The sequence below is a fragment of the Desarmillaria tabescens genome (assembly GCF_030435595.1).
Source record: "Desarmillaria tabescens strain CCBAS 213 chromosome Unknown EV420scaffold_31, whole genome shotgun sequence".
NCBI lineage: Eukaryota > Fungi > Basidiomycota > Agaricomycetes > Agaricales > Physalacriaceae > Desarmillaria > Desarmillaria tabescens.
In genome coordinates this window covers 10,557-28,284 of record NW_026848330.1, presented here as the reverse complement: position 1 = coordinate 28,284, position 17,728 = coordinate 10,557, and the positions used below count along the sequence as shown (strand labels likewise).

At 48.9% G+C, this 17,728-nt stretch overlaps 5 protein-coding genes across 5 annotated transcripts; 4 read left to right on the top strand and 1 right to left on the bottom strand.

The window, feature by feature from the left end:
* The first annotated feature begins 581 nt into the window (after positions 1-581).
* EV420DRAFT_690265 (uncharacterized protein) lies at positions 582-1,947 on the top strand. The gene is made up of 4 exons (XM_060483093.1): positions 582-690; positions 746-1,270; positions 1,326-1,597; positions 1,647-1,947. Exons 2-4 carry the CDS (start codon positions 899-901, stop codon positions 1,684-1,686), a joined length of 684 nt encoding a protein of 227 aa, XP_060327898.1. The 5' UTR covers positions 582-690; positions 746-898; the 3' UTR covers positions 1,687-1,947.
* Positions 1,948-3,766: 1,819 nt separating this feature from the next.
* Positions 3,767-5,408, top strand: EV420DRAFT_690260 (uncharacterized protein). Its single transcript, XM_060483092.1, has 3 exons — positions 3,767-3,790; positions 3,860-3,967; positions 4,019-5,408. The coding sequence occupies exons 2-3, from the start codon at positions 3,928-3,930 to the stop codon at positions 5,020-5,022; spliced, it is 1,044 nt and encodes a 347-aa protein (XP_060327897.1). The 5' UTR covers positions 3,767-3,790; positions 3,860-3,927; the 3' UTR covers positions 5,023-5,408.
* A 3,241-nt stretch (positions 5,409-8,649) lies between these two features.
* On the bottom strand, positions 8,650-9,397 carry EV420DRAFT_1645716 (Alpha/Beta hydrolase protein; the record flags this gene model as incomplete). The annotated part of the gene is made up of 3 exons (XM_060477816.1): positions 8,650-8,845; positions 8,907-9,157; positions 9,215-9,397. 3 exons carry the CDS (start codon positions 9,395-9,397, stop codon positions 8,650-8,652), a joined length of 630 nt encoding a protein of 209 aa, XP_060327896.1.
* Positions 9,398-9,592: 195 nt separating this feature from the next.
* Positions 9,593-12,244, top strand: EV420DRAFT_1645715 (peptidase M24, structural domain-containing protein; the record flags this gene model as incomplete). The annotated part of the gene is made up of 11 exons (XM_060477815.1): positions 9,593-9,698; positions 10,392-10,918; positions 10,965-11,163; positions 11,218-11,271; positions 11,322-11,399; positions 11,451-11,476; positions 11,549-11,658; positions 11,711-11,832; positions 11,887-12,055; positions 12,106-12,155; positions 12,204-12,244. The coding sequence occupies 11 exons, from the start codon at positions 9,593-9,595 to the stop codon at positions 12,242-12,244; spliced, it is 1,482 nt and encodes a 493-aa protein (XP_060327895.1).
* Positions 12,245-12,877: 633 nt separating this feature from the next.
* Positions 12,878-16,755, top strand: EV420DRAFT_1766160 (P-loop containing nucleoside triphosphate hydrolase protein; the record flags this gene model as incomplete). Its single annotated transcript, XM_060480867.1, has 9 exons — positions 12,878-13,395; positions 13,519-14,007; positions 14,058-14,120; positions 14,169-14,600; positions 14,659-15,246; positions 15,301-15,578; positions 15,628-15,752; positions 15,804-15,909; positions 15,961-16,755. The coding sequence occupies 9 exons, from the start codon at positions 12,878-12,880 to the stop codon at positions 16,293-16,295; spliced, it is 2,934 nt and encodes a 977-aa protein (XP_060327894.1). The 3' UTR covers positions 16,296-16,755.
* Positions 16,756-17,728: the final 973 nt, after the last annotated feature.

Genomic DNA, 17,728 nt, shown 5'->3' with positions numbered 1-17,728 from the left:
CCACCATGACGCCGATACCTTCTTGTGGCTCTTCCTTCGGAGGCGATCTGCAGCTGCTGCTGCTCGAAGGCGAAGACATGTTGAGCAACATCTTGTCCTCCAGCTCGGACATGGTGGCACAACATCGATGTGGACCGTCGGTGCCACCTTCGCACCTGGGGAACGCAGGACCCGACTATCAATACCTTTCTGACACCCTTTTCGCGTTGATTCTATGAATGTGGGCGACACCCAGATCAGCCACATTCGATGGACCACCTCCAGCATCGATGCTTATATTATGTCGCGGTTATCTGACGAATGCCATCCCTTCAGAATGAGTGTATACTGTCGTCGCTGGCCTCTCGACGTCGTCAAGCACGATTTCTCTCAAGAGCCACGTCTACTACTCTATTCTACCCTTGCGCCACACGGACGAAAGTGAGTGTCAAGCTTCCTTCTCTTCTCTTAAATACCTTTTGACGTTGGCAGATGGTGGCCCTTCTTTATCTGACTCTAAACACCTGACTTGGGCCGTCCTAATTCGCTATCGACGATGCAGACCTCTGTGACTAGGCGATACTTGCAATGAACGTTCTATCGTTGATATATTCTGATCACTGCACATTTTTTTCTGGAGTCGTGCTGTCGATGGGTATGGCTCTATGCTAACTTATAAACTGCGCCACAGTTTTGTCATGTTGAACAGAGGTATGTGAAGCATCTACCTCCTCTATAAGTTTGACTCATCTCTTAACCGTTCTAGTCCTTGTTGACTTGTGTTCCTTGCCGTCTGCATCGATGTCGAAAACACGGCTTCGATTTTATCATCTGCAAGATCACCTCGCTCATTTGCAACTAGGGCATCGAGCGTGTAGTGTTTAAGTATCTGTCAACGCCGATTCTGCAGCTATTCTCGATGGCGGTTTCCGTTGCAAATGCGCTTCTGTTTTGCCTTCCAAGTTCTGACGGGAGTGCGTGTCGTTCGTCGATCTGTATCGTCATGCGGCATCTCTATAGCGTATCTGCAGCCAATGCTTCAGTTCGGTGTCTATTTGCTCCGTGTGGGTTTTACCGCCTCGCTTCCACTCTGTTTCCTTTCTGTTGCCGTTGGACTGTCACCCAACAATACCTTGTATATCCCCGCGCAGCCTGTTGTGCCCTGTATCCGCTCATTTCATTTGGTTGTTCTGCCAAATGGTCTCATGTATATCCCTGCGCAGCCTGTTGCCTCATGTATTGTCTGGTGCCGCCTTGTGGACAGAGTACAGCACACGGGCCGCCCGCTGGCGTAAGTCTTCCTTTTCTCCTCTTCTGCTCCATCACTCATGGTCGACGTTTATCAGGCTGAATTCATAGTTGGTTGTGCTGCCAACTCGTTTCATGTATATCCTCGTGCAGCTTGTTGCGTCCTGTATTTTTCTCATCTTCCATTTGGCTGTCTCTCCAAATGCTTGCATGTATATCCCTGCGCAGCCTGTTGCGCCCTGTATCCTGTTCATCTCATTTGGTTGTCCTGCCAAGTAGTCTCATGTATATCCTTGCGCAGCCTGTTGCGCCATGTATGCTCCGTGCCGCCTTGCGGACAATGTGTACAGCACACGAGCCGCTGGTGGAGGTAGGCGTTGCATTCCTTGCTTTAGCGTATGCTAACATTTTATCTACAGTGAATTATCTTTCTGTGGTGTTATCTTGGCGACGATCTGATGTCGATACCCGAACTCTGATCCGATTTGTTCCCTGTGCTGCCGCTTGTTCTCTCTGGTTTCCGTCGTTCGAAGGCCCGACTTCTGTGTTCTGATTGGAGGTTGATGCCGCAATGTATCTTTTCATCTCTGTCCTTGTTCGAGGCAGAGACTGGCATGTGTTCATGTTGCTTGGATGTCGAGCTTGTCTCTAGCCTGAATCCTTGTCGACGTGAATCCGTGATGCCCGGTTACTTTCGTCTCCATCCTCGTTTGAGGGGAGCTCGGCATTTTGCCACGGTAGGCCTTGAGCCTCAATTTTTGGGACCTCCGTCCGCTTCGTGCGGACAACCCCTCCTTGACTGCTTTTACTTGTAAGTGCTCCGTACTGTCGGGGGTTTCTGTCATTTATTTATTGATGATCCAGGCAGATCTTACCCTCAAATAATCAATAGAGCATCGGTATTGCTGATACTTATCGGTGCGTTTACCCTGATGGCTTTTCCGCATTATAAATCTACTGCAGATGCTTGACATGTTGACATGTTGTTGAGCGAAGTTGGGCAAATATGCAGTATCTTGGTTGTGTTTGGTTCTGGAACAATCATGCCCAGGTGCATGACAGGATATGTAGGTTTATTTTTTTGGGGATTACTCGACTGCTTACAATGACATACCGGCTCAGGTGCATGACCTTACGGCCGGACGTAGAAAGGCGGCAACCCAGTTTGCGTATCCTCGCTTTCTCCCGTCTTTACTGGTCTGTTCATTAGCGGAACGCTCATCGCAGTGCAAGCCGTCTTTCAAGCAAGTACCGCATAGACAAATCGCACTGTCAATGTATGCTATCCTGGTTTTTTCATATAAGGACGGGTTAGTATTCACGAAAAGAGCTGCGTGTGTTGATTATTATATAAGTATTTAGTATTCCTTTGTTACCGAAGTCCTAAGCTTGTAGTTAGTGCGCCACGCCTGGGCCGCCTGTTATCTGCTAATTCACAAGTGTTTGCGCCACATGGTTTCGCTGAGACGAAAATCATAATCTTTCGATATTCGGGACTCAGGCATTGCATAGCAATAATCGAAAGCTTGAGTAGTGACTTTGAGGATGAACACAGAGGGCAGAGCTGGGATGTGAAGCAATACTGTCCTACGGTTGTAATATTTGGTATTGTAGGCTGGCGTGTCAGGTTCGCCTCCCGCCCTGTGAGAGTTATGGATTCGTTAGACGCAACTTCGTTTTAACACTGCAAAGGAGTTAAGTTAGTGATTCTTGTCTCCACCTGCAGGATTCAAACTATCGTCGCGTTGGGTATACATGTTAGCCTTGGTCCGGTGTGTCATCAGACCAACCAATTGATGCCACACCAAAAGTCCCTCATTATCGATGATTTCTTGAGCTGAACAACCGATTATTTTTCCAAATTCCATAAGCCGCGACCGCATTGAGAACGCAAAAAAACAGTCACCAAGAAAAAAAGGTGGCCGGTACGAAAACGGTGAGCCGCGAGCGATGTCTATGCCTTACCTGCGCCATTATCAAAGAATGCCTTTTGACTCATGCTTCTCTAAGTTATCTCCTCGGACTCCAAACATTCTCTCGGCATCCTTCAAAGAACACGAGCCGCGACCGTTGGAGAAAGTCTGTCGTCGATGGCGCGACATCGTCTGACGCGTCTGTGGTGTGGGAGTAACAATGCAGGACATCTCGGTCCGAGATACCGCATGTAGGTAGCGGCGCAAGCGCCAGGTCCCCGATTCTTTCGGATTCCAATAATATAACGATGTTAGCAGTAAACGTGTTTCTGAAGTCAAAAGACTACAGTTATGCAAGCGAGAGCGGACGCCGACGACAGTGAAAAGCCGAAACTGAGCGTGCTGACAACATCAGTCCCAGAAAGTATGCGGCTCGGACTCACCGTGAGAGAATTGGTGAGACAGCCCCACATTATATCTTATCAGTGGAGTATTTTCGTTCACGAGCCCGCCTATGACGCGTATTTTGCGTAAAAGTTATGACAGATTTAGCCCCTAATTTGACGAGTTGGCAGGAGGATGGTCGTTATCCATTTATGTAGGGCCCTCTGTCGTTTCCTCCTTATCTCGGAAAGAATCGGGGAACCAAGGTCACGCTGAAACCTACGCTCCTATCGTCACTTTCCACTCTCACTGAACAGACAAATCCTTTCCTCTAGGCACCATCCACTACAAGTGTTTCTTACTTTCAAACGCGAAGACCAAAGTATATTCTATTCCTGCCCAGATGAAGACGCAAAGAACAGCCACGATAGGAGATAGGACCGGTGACTATCCCTTTATCTGTTCCGCTGCTTATGAATATCATGGTTATCTAGGTACAGATACGGATGTCGTATCCATCATAGAGCCTAAAGTCGAGCTAAATCCGTTCATTCATTCCCTTCCTCCCGAAATTCTGTCCAAGATATTTTTTCTCGCACTCCCAAGCTCATACAGCGTTCTCGAGCCCTTACGCGAGGGTCCATGGCTATTGGGGCGAGTCTGTCGCTGGTGGCGAGATATCACCTGGGGATATCCTGCCCTATGGTCGTCTTTTGTTCTAATAGATTGGAAAGCGCCGCACCGAATACAAGAAGAAACCGGAGCAAGAATGGTCCAGGAGGCCCTTCAGCGGACCGGACAGAGTAAACTCTCCATGACGATATTGACGTGTCACATTTTTTCAGATGCCATCGTTGAGACATTACTGCAGCATTCACGGCAATGGGAAGACGTCTGCTTTTTAGGCCCTTCCTCTCGTCAATGGACTCAATCACTACTCAATTCCCATCCGATCCATTTCCCTTCGTTGAGGTCACTTTCCTTGGCTTACCCTCATTCTATCGATGACATCGCTACCACCATGGGCGTTATCAAAGACGCGCCGAACCTCAGATGTCTCCAATTGGATGTATGGGTGCCCTACTTGGACCCGAGTACGATTCTCTTTCCATGGTCCTGTATCACACATTTGGATATGACCTTCTCGAAGTTTAATCGGATAGAGCAGATTGTCAAGCTTCTCTGTCTTTGTCCGAATCTTGAAGAGTTGAAGGATCGGACCATGCTCCGCTCTGAGGCGGCCACCAGTATTATCGCTCCACTGACGCTCGAAAAACTCCGTTCGCTGAGCGTCATATTTTCTCATTTGCTCCTGCGTCACCTCACTTGTCCGGTATTGGAATACCTAACATTCGATATGCCATGTATCGACTATCCATCATCCAGTCTAACGATTTCTCAATTCTCCGCCTGTTCTGGGAGTCATCTGCAGGCCCTTGATCTCTGGCTAGCGCGAAAGGCTCTAAACCTAGATCAACTATTTTCATGTGTTCCCTAGCTTCGCAGATTAATTCTATCTATGGCAGATACGGAAAACGACAGTGATCCGTCGAGGTTTTTCAGGTGTCTCGATTCAGGCGACATGGCCAGGGGTCTGATGCTCCCTAACTTGTCTGTTTTTGAGCTGAGCGCAAACAGGCTTTTTATGGGTGACATTCGGCTGCATGGGCGGGATGAGTTACTGGTCAGGATTATCGATAGGCGTTGGAACGTTCCTGAAGATTCGCGGGTTACTCGGTTGTCTTAGGTTCGTATCAGGTGCCGGAATCCTGCTCGTGTAGAGGCGAAAGGTGCTGCAAAGCTCGGTACTTTGTCGCATATTGCTCGTCTGAAATTGTGTAAGGCTGAAGGATTGGATATCTCAGTCATTGTCGACGAAGGTAATCTTCGTTCTGTGGTCCTTGCTATCACTGACACGCTCTGTAATTAGAAATGGGCGGACTGCTCGAGGAACGTGTTCTTTTATGATACACTGGCAGAAGATGTTGTATCCAACATTTTGTGTTCTATTGTCTGTCAAGTATCCAGTTTTGCATAGTATCCCGAAATTCATTCCAGTCAAGTCATTCACCTCACATCATGGGACGATTCTTGCAACTAGCGAGCCGCTGCACTCTTGTCTTTATTATCATTTCCATATCTCTGGTTAGCCCAGCCCCCTCCTTCAACTTGGATGCAAATTTCTTACCGAAAGTCTTAGAGTTGCAGGTTCAACGACAGGCAATGCAACGAGCTGAACTGGAACTGAACAGTGGCCATGCTGGGTACGTGCTTCGTCTCTCAAAATTGGTGTCGTGCGTAGACGTATTACATACTTTATAGTCACCATTATCATGTGTTACTGGCAGAAGCGATAGATCAGATGAATCAAATATCCACAAAGTTCAGGCGGCTTACGCTGGCCCGCTCATCCAACCACTGGGCCGACTTCGTCTATCAGCAGTATCATCGGATGATCACCCCGAGCACTTCCGTAGCAGCCTCGATCAAGCAGTCCTGCAGGTATCTTCCCTCGAGTAAGTTGCACAAGTACATTTCGGCTGATCTCGGGATTTACTGGATTCGGTCTGTACGACGGCGGGCTGGATGGAAGAGCTGCCTTGCGAGTCTATGATCAGTCCTGCTGGTTTGAGGGAGAAGTATCATCGTGGAGAGTCGGCTTTTCAGGGTTGCGATGATGCGATATATGTTTATTGAATTTTTGAATGCCTACAGGATATGAACGGCGACGGCCAGCTAGTAGACCACGATGCGTGCCAGACTTCAAATGCCACTGCAGACTGTGCAGTCAAGGAAGCAGTGTGGCTGAAAACTGTATGGTCCCAGTTTCCTTGTCAAAGTAGTATGCACATGGTAAGTCGGGCTCGGAACAGCCGGATTCAGAAGTCGCTAGGGAACTCGAAGTAGCGGGGTAGCTAGCGGGCGCCCGGCAGTGAGAGTCGCTTTTACCGTCGTACTAAGTGGCTGTGCCCTGTTTACTTTGACTCCGTCCCGGCCCGACTCCCGAGACCTACCTGCTGTTGACCCGCAGTCGAGTCCTTTCTACAGAATGTCAAGGTCCACATCAACGCATTTTAGGGTGAAACGGTAAATATGAATTTATCTCGGACTTCGAGTCCCTAAATTTCTCTTCTTTCCGAGGGCGAGGGGGATAAGTGCCTCTCTTTCCAGTCTCTCTTGAACTTCTTCCACGCTCACCATAGTGCATCGGGGTTCAGCTACTGTTCAAGGGTTCGATTCCCATGTGGAGTGTTACTTGTATGTGAGGACACCTTTGTTTTGATCCTCTAGCCTATCCTTCATTTGTGAGAATCGAGACTCGGCCCTCGGGAGCCTACATTCAACGACTTTTTCACCTATTCTTGTTCTGTGGAGGATAGGCTTCGGATGCGAAAGCGGGGGAAGAACTAAGCTTGAATACGAAGGCACAAATAGAAAAGTAATGCATATACATTCTTGCCAGACGATCCTGGCAACAGATAAAAAGCGCTTGCAGTCTAGCTGGAACAGATTCTACCGTTTTCCTGGTGCACTTCCTCGATCTTCTGAATTTAGGTTTGCAGGGCCATACTTTCCTCACGACGTTGGAGTCTAACCTTGTCCCTGTAGTAGATTGTCGGTCAACGCACGCGCGCCAGGTTCGACTCCCAGGCGAGGAGACATCCTCGGAGATATCGGTTGTCAGATTTTTATTCGGGATCCCGTACTCCCGACTTGATTCATTCATGCTCGGGGATCGACTCGCAACCAAGCTGAGATCATGCACCCCGACCCGCTGTTCAGTCAAGTAGCTTCTTCCTCGGGTCTTAAGCAGAGCATCTAGTCTGCGCAGCGAGACAAGAATCCGATCCGGGTTCGGATGCGCCAGTTGACTTGCCGCTTATTGGTTACCTGACTGGCGCTGTGTTCGACTCCCAGATCAAGAGATGATATGATTGTTTCTGTCGACATCACGGGATGATGTCTAATCCTCGGGTCTACTTTGTTCCCCGTAGAGTATCGGTATCGGTTTACGCGCGCTGGGTTCGACTCCCAGGCAAGGAACGATAGTACTGTAGACACATCGGTTTTTTCTAGGGGACGCAACTTGCAAATTAAAATGGTGTATTCGGAGATCGACTTGCAGCCAGTACACCCGCCCGGTCAGATTCTTCCTGGAACATCTTTTCTTGGTTCGGGGCTTGGATGTATGTCCGGTTTAAAATTCTCCTATGGTATATTGGTTACCCGACACTGGCGCTGGGTTCGACTCCCATCAAGAGATGATAGTTCGGTTTTTTCGGATTGTTTTTATGCATACTTCCAATCACCAGTGCAATACCGCTCGGGATTTGAATACGCGTTCTTCCAACCCAGGCCCCAGGGTCTGCCTTGCAAGACTGGGTGCAAAGAAACGGGGGAGGTATTAGCCGCAACGAAGCGCGTTCCCAGTGCATTGGTTGCCACAGCGCGGGGTTCGACTCCCAGCCGAAGCGGTAACTTTGGATGATTGCTATTTTGGGTGGATGACGTTTGACTTTTAATGCCCTAATCGCTGGCCGGTCCATTCTCCTTGTTGGATCACAAGCTCGACGCGAGGAACGAGCGGCTCGAGCTTGTGCCGGGCCAAGCTATAAGCCGAGTGTAGTGGCGCGCTCTGTTTGGATGTACATCGTCGCTCGCCGTGCTTCGCGGCATTGAATAGATACGCTCCATTCTCATCCTCATCCTCATCTTGCAGCCCTCGTAATTTCGCGACCCTCCCTCCTGCACCCTTGATATTGGATAGTTGTTCGGGTTCGTTTGTCTGTCGCATCACGCATCTCGCTGTTGCCCAGTCGAGAACTTCCCGAACACCTGGGTCTCCCGCTTCTTCAGTCAGTGACACTTTGTCACCCTTCCCGACTTCCCTCTCTCTCAGAAGTCGTCTCCTTCACAAGCGGGACACTCACCCCCAAACACCCAAGATACTTTGTATCTTGGTCTTCGCTCAGATCTTCTCACTCATCTTCGATTGCTGATACCAGCCACGTATACACGCAGTCTTAGCTTGGCCGGTAAACCTAACTGAATCCTTTTCAAGCGCTGGCGTAGCGATATGATGAGGTGCATCGTATTAGAAAAGGATGACATGGCCAGTGCGCTATTACGGCTCCGAGTCGCTGCATGCGTGAACCCACTTAACCACATCCTCCGCCCATTCCTCGCCCTGCCCAGTCCCAAGCGCGAACACCAAGCTGACGTGATTATGCCCCCGCGCAACAAACTCGTCGTACGACACGTTCCCTGCCTTCAAAGCTGCGCATAATTTCTCCATAGTGGGATACAGGCAAGGTATATCCCTTTCACCAATACCCATCAGGAATCTCGGAGCCAGTATGACACCCGCTGGTTCTACTTAACAAGGCCAACGGCACTCTCTGTTTCGCCTCATCATCTTCGCCATAGTAAAGCCTGACGGAATCCTTCATATCCGCTGGCATGTCCTCAAACGTGTACAGTCCAGAGAGTAGGACAGCGCCTTTGATACGAGGCTGCAAGGTGGGGGAGTACAGTTCCGGGAGAGCGAGGATGGTGAACATGTTCATTGCCCCCGCCGAATGGCCGAGGACGTAGATATCAGAATCGGGGAAGGGGAGGTTATCCACGACCCACTGCATCGCATCTCGCACATCCTACGCTGCGCCAGGGAATTTGACACCAGAGTCAACGAGGCGGTAGTCGGGGATGACGGTGATGAACCCGCGGGTGGCGAAAAAGGAGCCGAGGTTGTGGTAGATTATGGAGGCGGGAGCGGGGAGCATGCGTGCACCTATGTAGAACCCGCCGCCATATGAGAAGACGAGGATTGGGGTGTCGGGACGCGGAGTGGGAGGGTAGTACACGCCGAGCATGTGCCGGTCGGTTGAGCCGTATTGGTGGGTCTCTCACGTTGTCTGTTCGATTGACGCGCGTTTGGATTCGAGGATGGGGACGAACACGTTTAGTGCTGTCGGATAAGGTTAGGCGTAGCAAAAGGCAGGAGAAACGACGCACTCGGCACCAGGATATCATTAATTTCTCTCCCTTCGATTTGGGCTACTTGTTCCATGGTTTGCTGGATTTTTACCGCCGCCGCCCTTCTATCTTATACCGCCCCAAACATGCAACAACATCCAATGTTATCGTTTGAGGATGTCGATGAGGGCAGGATTGGTAAGCTGTGGCTCCGACTCGGATGAGGATGAGTGAGAGGGACTAGATACTCCGTACTCGACGGTCAACATAACTGGGGCACGGGGAGCACGGAGCGTTGGGCTCAGGCAAGATTGAGTCAGCTTCATGCGTATGCAAAACGAGCACGAGCTTATGGGGAAAAGGTGCCGATGAAGGTCGTGTCCAAGGTGCTGGTGAGCACCGAAACTGAAGCCAAGTCACGCGCCGTCACAATGTTTCCTTTCCTGATCCGCCTCTCGTCCCGTTTTTCCTTCGTGCCAGTGACAGTAAATGGCTCAAACAGCAGCCATTCCATGCTTAGTCTATCAATGCGCTGACAAATCACTGCCTGAGTCTTGACTACTCCATCTGTGCGAGGCTGCGAGTATCATAATCCCCACCGGCACCCCTGGTTCACATCCTGGCTTATTCTTCTCGCGTGTACTATACTACGTATAAATGGGCCTAGCGCCCACCCTGGTCCAACAGGTATGACAAACCTTGCAGGTCGCCGTAAGGAGCTGGACCAGTGGAATTGTCGGTTTCTTATGACAACTCAGAAAGCCTGTGTACGGGCCGAATGTGTCTGGTAAGCAATTCGTTATTTAATATCCTTTCTCGCCAAAACAAGTGACCTCCTCGGGGGACTAGTTCATTTTCCCAAGTTGGAACTTGATATATGATTGAAGATAGCATTCCAGCATCTCGAAGAATCTTCACGGATCGGTATCGACGCGACCCTCATCACCGCCGAAGATGCCTCTTCTCTCTCAAAGAATCTGTCACCTCGCAAATCGACGCTCGTCTCTCTACCTCAAAATTTGGTGGATCAAATCTGGACAGATCGCCCTGTACGAACCAAGAATTTGATTGTTCATCTCGAGGAAAAATTCTCTGGCGAATCCCACGAATCCAAACTTGGGCGCCTGCGGGACGAGTTGAAAAAGAAAGAGTGCGCGGCGATCATTCTTACGGCTTTGGACGAGATTGCTTGGCTGTATAACCTACGCGGATCGGACATCGACTTTAACCCGGTTTTCTTTGCGTATGCAGTCGTCACGATGGGCAACGCAACGCTGTTTGTACAAGGATGTGCCCCGGCAGATGTTAATGTCAAGTCTTACGAGGAATTTTGGACCTTCTTGAAAGAGTTCAAGTCGGAAGGCAAAGTTCTAGTCACGGACAAATCCAGTTTGGCGGTAGCCGAAGCTGTTGGAAAGGTGCAGCATCATTTTAGTCTAGGTCACGCTGCTAACTTTGCCTCAGGACAACTACACCCTTCTACCATCTCCCGTGTCTTCATTGAAGTCGATCAAAAACGCGACAGAACTCGAGGGATTCAGGCAGTGTCACATTCGTGATGGCGCAGCTTTGGTGAAATACTTTTCTTGGCTCGAAGATCAGCTCAACGAAGGGAAGAAGTTGTCGGAGTGGGGTGCTGCAGCAAGCTGGAAGAGTACCGAGCGTGAGTCGTCTTTATGTTGCGTAAAGGTGTTGGCTGATGATGCCAATGAGCAAGGTTTGTTCAAGGGACTGAGCTTTCCTACGATCTCGTCGACCGGCGCCAATGCTGGTGAGGGTCATGCATACCTTTGCGGGCAACGGAATGATTGATTATACCAGCGATCATACACTATTCACCGGATTCGAAGGAATCTGCTATTATTGATAAGGAAGAGGTCTACTTGTGCGATTCAGGAGGTTTGTCTAGATATTCATCCCGGCTCATTGCTCATTGTATCCATCGTGCAGCTCAATTTTTCGATGGTACGACCGACGTGACTCGAACATGAGTGCGTGCTGTTCATCTTGTGCCAGTGTGCGAACTATCACTGACGTCTTATGCATAGCACTTTGGTACGCCGAAGCCGGAGGAAATTCGTGCAAACACTCGAGTTCTCCAAGGTCATATTGCGATTGATACTGCTATATTCCCTAATGGTACGACTGGCTACATTATGTATGTCTCTGCCAAATGCTTTCCGCCTTGATAGACGCTCATTTACTTTTAGTGATTCATGGGCACGACGAGCGCTATGGCAAGACAGACTCAACTACAGACACGGTACTGGCCATGGAGTAGGCCACTTCCTCAACGTCCATGAAGGACCTCATGATATTGGCACCCGCATCAGTTAGTTCCATATCTTCCGCGTTTAGGATTTGAAATTGATGCGTTCGTGACCAGGTTTGAACACGAATGCACTCAAGCCTGGCATGACGGTGTCGAATGAACCTGGTTATTATGCCGACGGGAAGTTTGGCATTCGAATAGAGAATATCGTATTAGTCAAAGAAGTTCAGACGCCAAATAATTTTAGTAATAAAGGATACCTGGGTTTTGAGCATGTCACGATGTGAGTCGGATTGCCCATCCTGTGTCTTCTGTCTGCTAATTACCACGCAGGTGTCCAATTCACAAGAAACTGGTGGATAAAGTATTACTGACTGCAGAAGGTGCAACTTTTTGCTACGATATGATTTCCAGGCACTGATCCATTATAGAAACGGAATGGTTTAATGACTGTCATGAAGAAGTCTGGTAGAAGGTTTCGCCGTTGTTGCAACATGACAAGCGAGCGTTAGATTGGTTGAAGCGGGAGTGTTCGCCCATTTAATCGGAAGTCCTAATGACACACTGTATGTATTTTTATACGAGAGAGAGATTTTACGAGTGGTTGCTGTCCCTTGTCTTCTTGGTGCTGGTGTCTTAACCTGTAGAAGTAACCGATTCGATGTATGCTTCGGCCGAGGGGCTTCCGGTACATTATTTGCGCTATATTTTGGACAGCGCTGACTGACTACTTTCTTTTGCAGTTTATGCTCCAAACCTCGGTATCCTTACTGAAGCCGATGGAAGACTTGTGTTCGGAACTGCAACCTTATTGCCTACGATCAATGATTAACGACCCCGAGAACTTGTAATGACGAGTCACAAGGGCTTGCAGAGATTTTAGCCTTTCTGATGATTTCACAGCGTCGCGGCTAACCCGTCAATCTCAGTCTAATCGAACTTTTCTTCCGAGGGGCAGTGTCTATTTCGGCTCAAGGCAGTGCGCAACGCTGCCTGCTGAGTCATCAACAAGTTGCTGCTTTGCCATTGTTTGCATACTGTGGTCATTGTCTTTCCACCCACGAGGGTAGAGCATGGTATCTGTAACTCTGCTCCTGCAGCCACCATGGCTGCTGTATGTTACGATTCTCTCTCTCCTAGTGGGTGCAGACAACCACTAGGTATGTGCAGGCTGCGCCATGACATTACCCAGTGCAATTGCGGGCTGGTCCTTGACACTTGCAACTATCAAAGCCACGTACGCGGCCGACGCCATCAGCAAATCCTTGCGGGGATCCAACCACCTGTATCGAAGCTGGGGACGGGTGGTCGGCCAAAGCAACCATGCCCTCATTGTCGTCCCACTCGAGAATTTTGGGAGAATGAACTCCAGGCTCATGTTGCCACGCATACGGTCCAGGAACGACTGGAGACGGCGTTGCAGGATGCTCAGAGGAACAAGAATGGCATCATAGTGTCTAACCTAGAAGGTATCGATTTCGGAATCGTCGATCAGGCTGGGCGACAGTCAGCGGTGTTCGTCGTACTGGTGCAAAGAACGAATCAAGGTGATGTGAGCAAGCCAATTTCTTTGAAAAAGTGCAGGATGCTCTCTGCTCAGAAGCAGGACGACCATGACATAAAGTAAGTTTTTTTCGGTATGTCGTATCAGGAGATGGGCCGCCTCCGTCGAAAGAATTTTTTTCGGTTTTTCGTTCCGTTTTTTATTTTTGTGAAAAACAGAAACTTACGATATGCTCTTGCCAGGTTTTCTGTCGCTGTAAGCCCAACTTCAAAATTCATCGGCTCGTTCCGACCTCACGTGGTCTCCATAACCTTTCATCCATCCTATGCCGGGTATTTTGAAGATACCCTAGAACTGGTATTCTTCGATATTTCCCAGCATCGCAATTTTGTCATCCAGCGAAAGGTCTGTGCTACCGTCGGTGACCTTGCTGATTACGAACGGCTTGCGCCCAAAGCACCCTATACTCAGCGGAAGCGACGTAACATCGCGTTAGACGGTCCCATCAAACGGAGCCTTCGTCCGCCCACTTGGACCCCGACGAAATGGGTATTCAAGCTTCCCCAATACAACATTCCTAAGAACCTCGTCGAAACATTGTACACTCCGGAGGGATACTTGAAGAGGACCGCTTCAAAGGATGTCAAGCGATTCATGCCTCCGTCGTTCACTACCGCTACGTATGCGCAGCACTTTCAGACACTCATTTATTTAGAAGAGGAGCAGATGAGGTATGTCTGAACTTCAATTCGTTGTATTTTCTACTCTCATCGTTTTACAGGCAAGATCTGGACGCCTACTCGATGGTAGGTGTGGAGATCAAAGCAAACTACCCCAGATACGAGTGAGTATCTCTGTTTCCCCTTTCTTTGTTCCTGCTAACCACATCCAGACTTCAAGTAGATGGACTAGCTGAAGGCCGGCCCTCTGTTCTTGTTGGAGACTTCATCCTTGTTCGTCCCGTTGGTCAGCCAGACAAAACTTGGTTTGAAGGGCGGGTACATAATGTAACCATGTCGCACGTCAGTCTCCGCTTTAGCGATGAATTCAACACGTATCGCGGAACCAAATTTGATGTTCGATTTGTCTTGAACCGTATCCCCTTCCGTCGAATGCACGATGCCTTGGACAACAAGAACGACCCAGCCCGATTCCTGTTCCCCGGGCCTGAACACTTGACGACGGCGGGTCCTGTCACTTCGGCTATGTTGGAGGAGCTCGTGCCTCTAAACCGCGACATCGGAAGGAACAGGGAACAGTTAGAGACGGTGGCGGCTATTGTACATCAGCCAAAGGGGAGTGTGCCATTCATTGTCTTCGGACCGTAAGTGTGCCTTCTGTGGTATGCTACATACACAGTCTAATCGTCTTGACATCTCCAGTCCAGGAACAGGAAAGACGGTGACCATCGTCGAAGCTATAGAGCAGCTCCTCAAACGTGACCCCAATACCCGAATCCTAGCATGCACACCGAATAACTCCGCCGCCGACCTCATCACACAGAAGCTGATGCACCTCGGTGCCACAGACGTATTCCGTATGAATTCAATGACTCGAAAGTTCGGTGACCTCCCCAAGACGCTCCACAAATTCTCCCTTATCAACGACAACCAAGCATTTGCGATGCCGACCCTAGAAGGTGTTCTCAACTACCGAGTAGTCGTCTCGACGTGCGTTTCCGCTGGCGCCCTGCGCAGCTTGGGCGTGAAACCCGGTCATTTTGAGTGCATCTTCATAGACGAGGCAGGTCAGGGGAAGGAACCTGAGATCATGATACCTATCAAGGGTCTCGCGAATAATTATACCAACGTAGTTTTGGCGGGAGACCTGAAGCAGTTGGGCCCTATTGTCCATTCGAGGTTGGCGAGGGATCTGGGGTTGAAGGAGAGTTATTTGGCGCGGTTGATGCAAAGGCCATGTTATGGTTTGTCTCCGTGGGATGGCGGTGCCAGTGGAGGACTCGGTGTCGTGTGCGTACTTCCTTCCCTTTTCGTTGCATAAACCCTCCTCACAGTCTTGTCTAGTATCATGCAGCTCATCAAGAATTTCCGATCTCATCCAGATATTCTGGCGTTCCCGAATGAACAATTCTACGGGAACCTGTTGCAAGCCTGTGGTGATCCTTTGTTGACAAAGAGCTTGGAAAATTCGGTTGTGCTCCCGACGAAGAAGTTCCCGATTGTTTTTCATTCTGTGGTCGGACGTGACCAGAGGGAGGAATCGTCGCCGTCGTTCTTCAATATTAGCGAAGCAACGCTCGTGAAGAGCTACTGCACATCGCTAATGGCCAAGAAGGGAACACGTAAGTACTCTTTCCTGAGGTGATTATCATGTCAATAACATGATCACAGGTGCTGAGCATATTGGTGTCATTACTCCATACCATGCACAAAGGATGAAGATCCTCGATCTATTCTATCGAGATCCAAAGTTGAGAGATATTCGCGTCGGAAGTACCGAAGAGTTCCAAGGACAGGTAATCCAAATTTCATCTGCTTTTCACGAAAGTACTTATGCCAACCGATAGGAACGCCGAATCATCATTATGTCCACCGTTCGGAGTAATGCAGAGTTCATTACTTCAGACATTCGACGGACCCTCGGCTTTGTTGCGAGTCCCTATCGGTTCAATGGTATGTCTTGTCCATCCAACCTATCCGAGTAACGTCTCATCCTTGCCATAGTCGCTGTGACTCGTGCTCAAGCCCTTCTCCTCGTCATTGGCAACTCAGATGTGTTGGCCTTCGATCCTCTATGGCGCTCGTTCATGAATTACATCCATATCAGGGGTGGCTGGCGTGGACACCGGATTTCGTGGGATCCAAAGGCCAGTGTGGATGATTACGTTGAGGAAGTGAGGAGTAAGGCTGCTGGAGAGGTTGAAGAGACCATGGCGCGGTTGAAGGCTCTCATCGTGAATGTGGCCGACGGCGGTGATGCCATACCTCCCGCGGAAACTGATGACGAGGAAATCGATGGAGGCCTCGGTGATGGATTAGTCATGAGAGAGGAAGACTGAGCATGCAGCAGCAACATAGTGTCTGTTCATTGATCCATTGTAGCTAAATCTACTTTATTTATGCAATCAACTTCCTTAGTGATGTAACCCGCAAAATTGAGGGAACATCCATTGTTTGATGCAAGTTCAACACAATGTTGGCCTGGTGCAGTGAGCATGCAGGAAAGTCAAGGCAAGATTCTTACGGTGGCTGTCAAAAGGATTCGAGGTGCCTTAGGGATAAAATCCCCACCCGTAACGGTGGGATGTCTTGGTCAATGTGAATGGAAGGACGAATGATGATAGCAGCGCCATGTGTTGACGCATGCCCTCAGTTGCAAGTTCGCTGTTTTGGCATTGTGATGCTGACTGCAAGCGAAAGTCCAGACAATCTTGCTCGCTTGTGTGTGCAACTAATGATAAGTGTGATAACTCTGTTACCAATGATTCTGGATGGATATATACTCTTCTCGGAGCTTGCAGGGTAAAGTGACCCTAAGGATTCAGGAAAGTCCTGCACTGAACGACGCCAACTCATTCGGACGTAGTCAATTATAGTATTGGTTTCATCCTTGTTCATTTGAAAAGACTTAGTTTGAAAGTAGAATACTATTGGTAGGGTTTAGCCGGCACTGAAGGCAGACCATAAGGCCGAAATTATTAAAAAAACCCTGGGAGGGAGAGGGTTAACTTTTTTGATAAAACCCTCTTAGTCCCACGTTCAATGATGAAAATTTCAATGAACAGATGGGTGCGCCGGTGCAGGCCGCTTCCAAAAGCGGATTACGCTATAATTATAGTGAACAAAAATTTCTTCCCTGTCCTGTTTTGTTGGGGGCTGGTTCCCACCTTCCGCCGCTGCCTTATCCACAAATGCCGCCCTTCTGCTCATTGCCAGGGGCATCCCCAAAAAGATTGGGCTCAGAAAATATTATTTTATGTACTGGTACTGCTTCTACATGCCTACCCATACCATATATTTGATTGAATGTGTCGCGTCGGCATGGCTTGCCAGGTACTTACCGTGGGAACAGTATTGCTGATGAATCGGCAGTCGAATCGGCTTAACGCCAAAGTTGATTTCAAGTAGGCAATGACGGAAGGACAGGACTAGCAACTACACTATGGCTAATATTACTAGTATGCCCAGTGAGTAAATGCAGACATCAAATCAATTTCCCTTTTTAATGTCAATGCACCCAGCACAAACGGCTTGAAAATGACTTTGGCATTAAGCCGAGTCATCGGCAACACCACGTGGGAATATACTATTCCCAGTTTGGTATACGGTTTGGAATTCGGGATAGCAGAATTTCTGGGATAGCAGACAATACATTGCACTTATTCAATACATAAGATGATAATAGAAGTAATGAATGATTGCTCTATCTTGTTTATATCTCTCAATGTATGGATAGCTAAGGACAAGAAATATCTCCGTTTTCCGGAGTTTT

What these genes read in the sequence shown, in the direction of transcription:
- EV420DRAFT_690265 (XM_060483093.1), top strand. Translation starts at nt 899, where the DNA reads ATGGCGGTTTCCGTTGCAAATGCGCTTCTGTTTTGCCTTCCAAGTTCT. An exon ending in CACACGGGCCGCCCGCTGGC is followed by an intron (nt 1,271 to 1,325) that starts GTAAGTCTTCCT and finishes GACGTTTATCAG; the next exon opens with GCTGAATTCATAGTTGGTTG. An exon ending in CACACGAGCCGCTGGTGGAG is followed by an intron (nt 1,598 to 1,646) that starts GTAGGCGTTGCA and finishes TTTTATCTACAG; the next exon opens with TGAATTATCTTTCTGTGGTG.
- EV420DRAFT_690260 (XM_060483092.1), top strand. Translation starts at nt 3,928, where the DNA reads ATGAAGACGCAAAGAACAGCCACGATAGGAGATAGGACCG. An exon ending in CACGATAGGAGATAGGACCG is followed by an intron (nt 3,968 to 4,018) that starts GTGACTATCCCT and finishes ATGGTTATCTAG; the next exon opens with GTACAGATACGGATGTCGTA.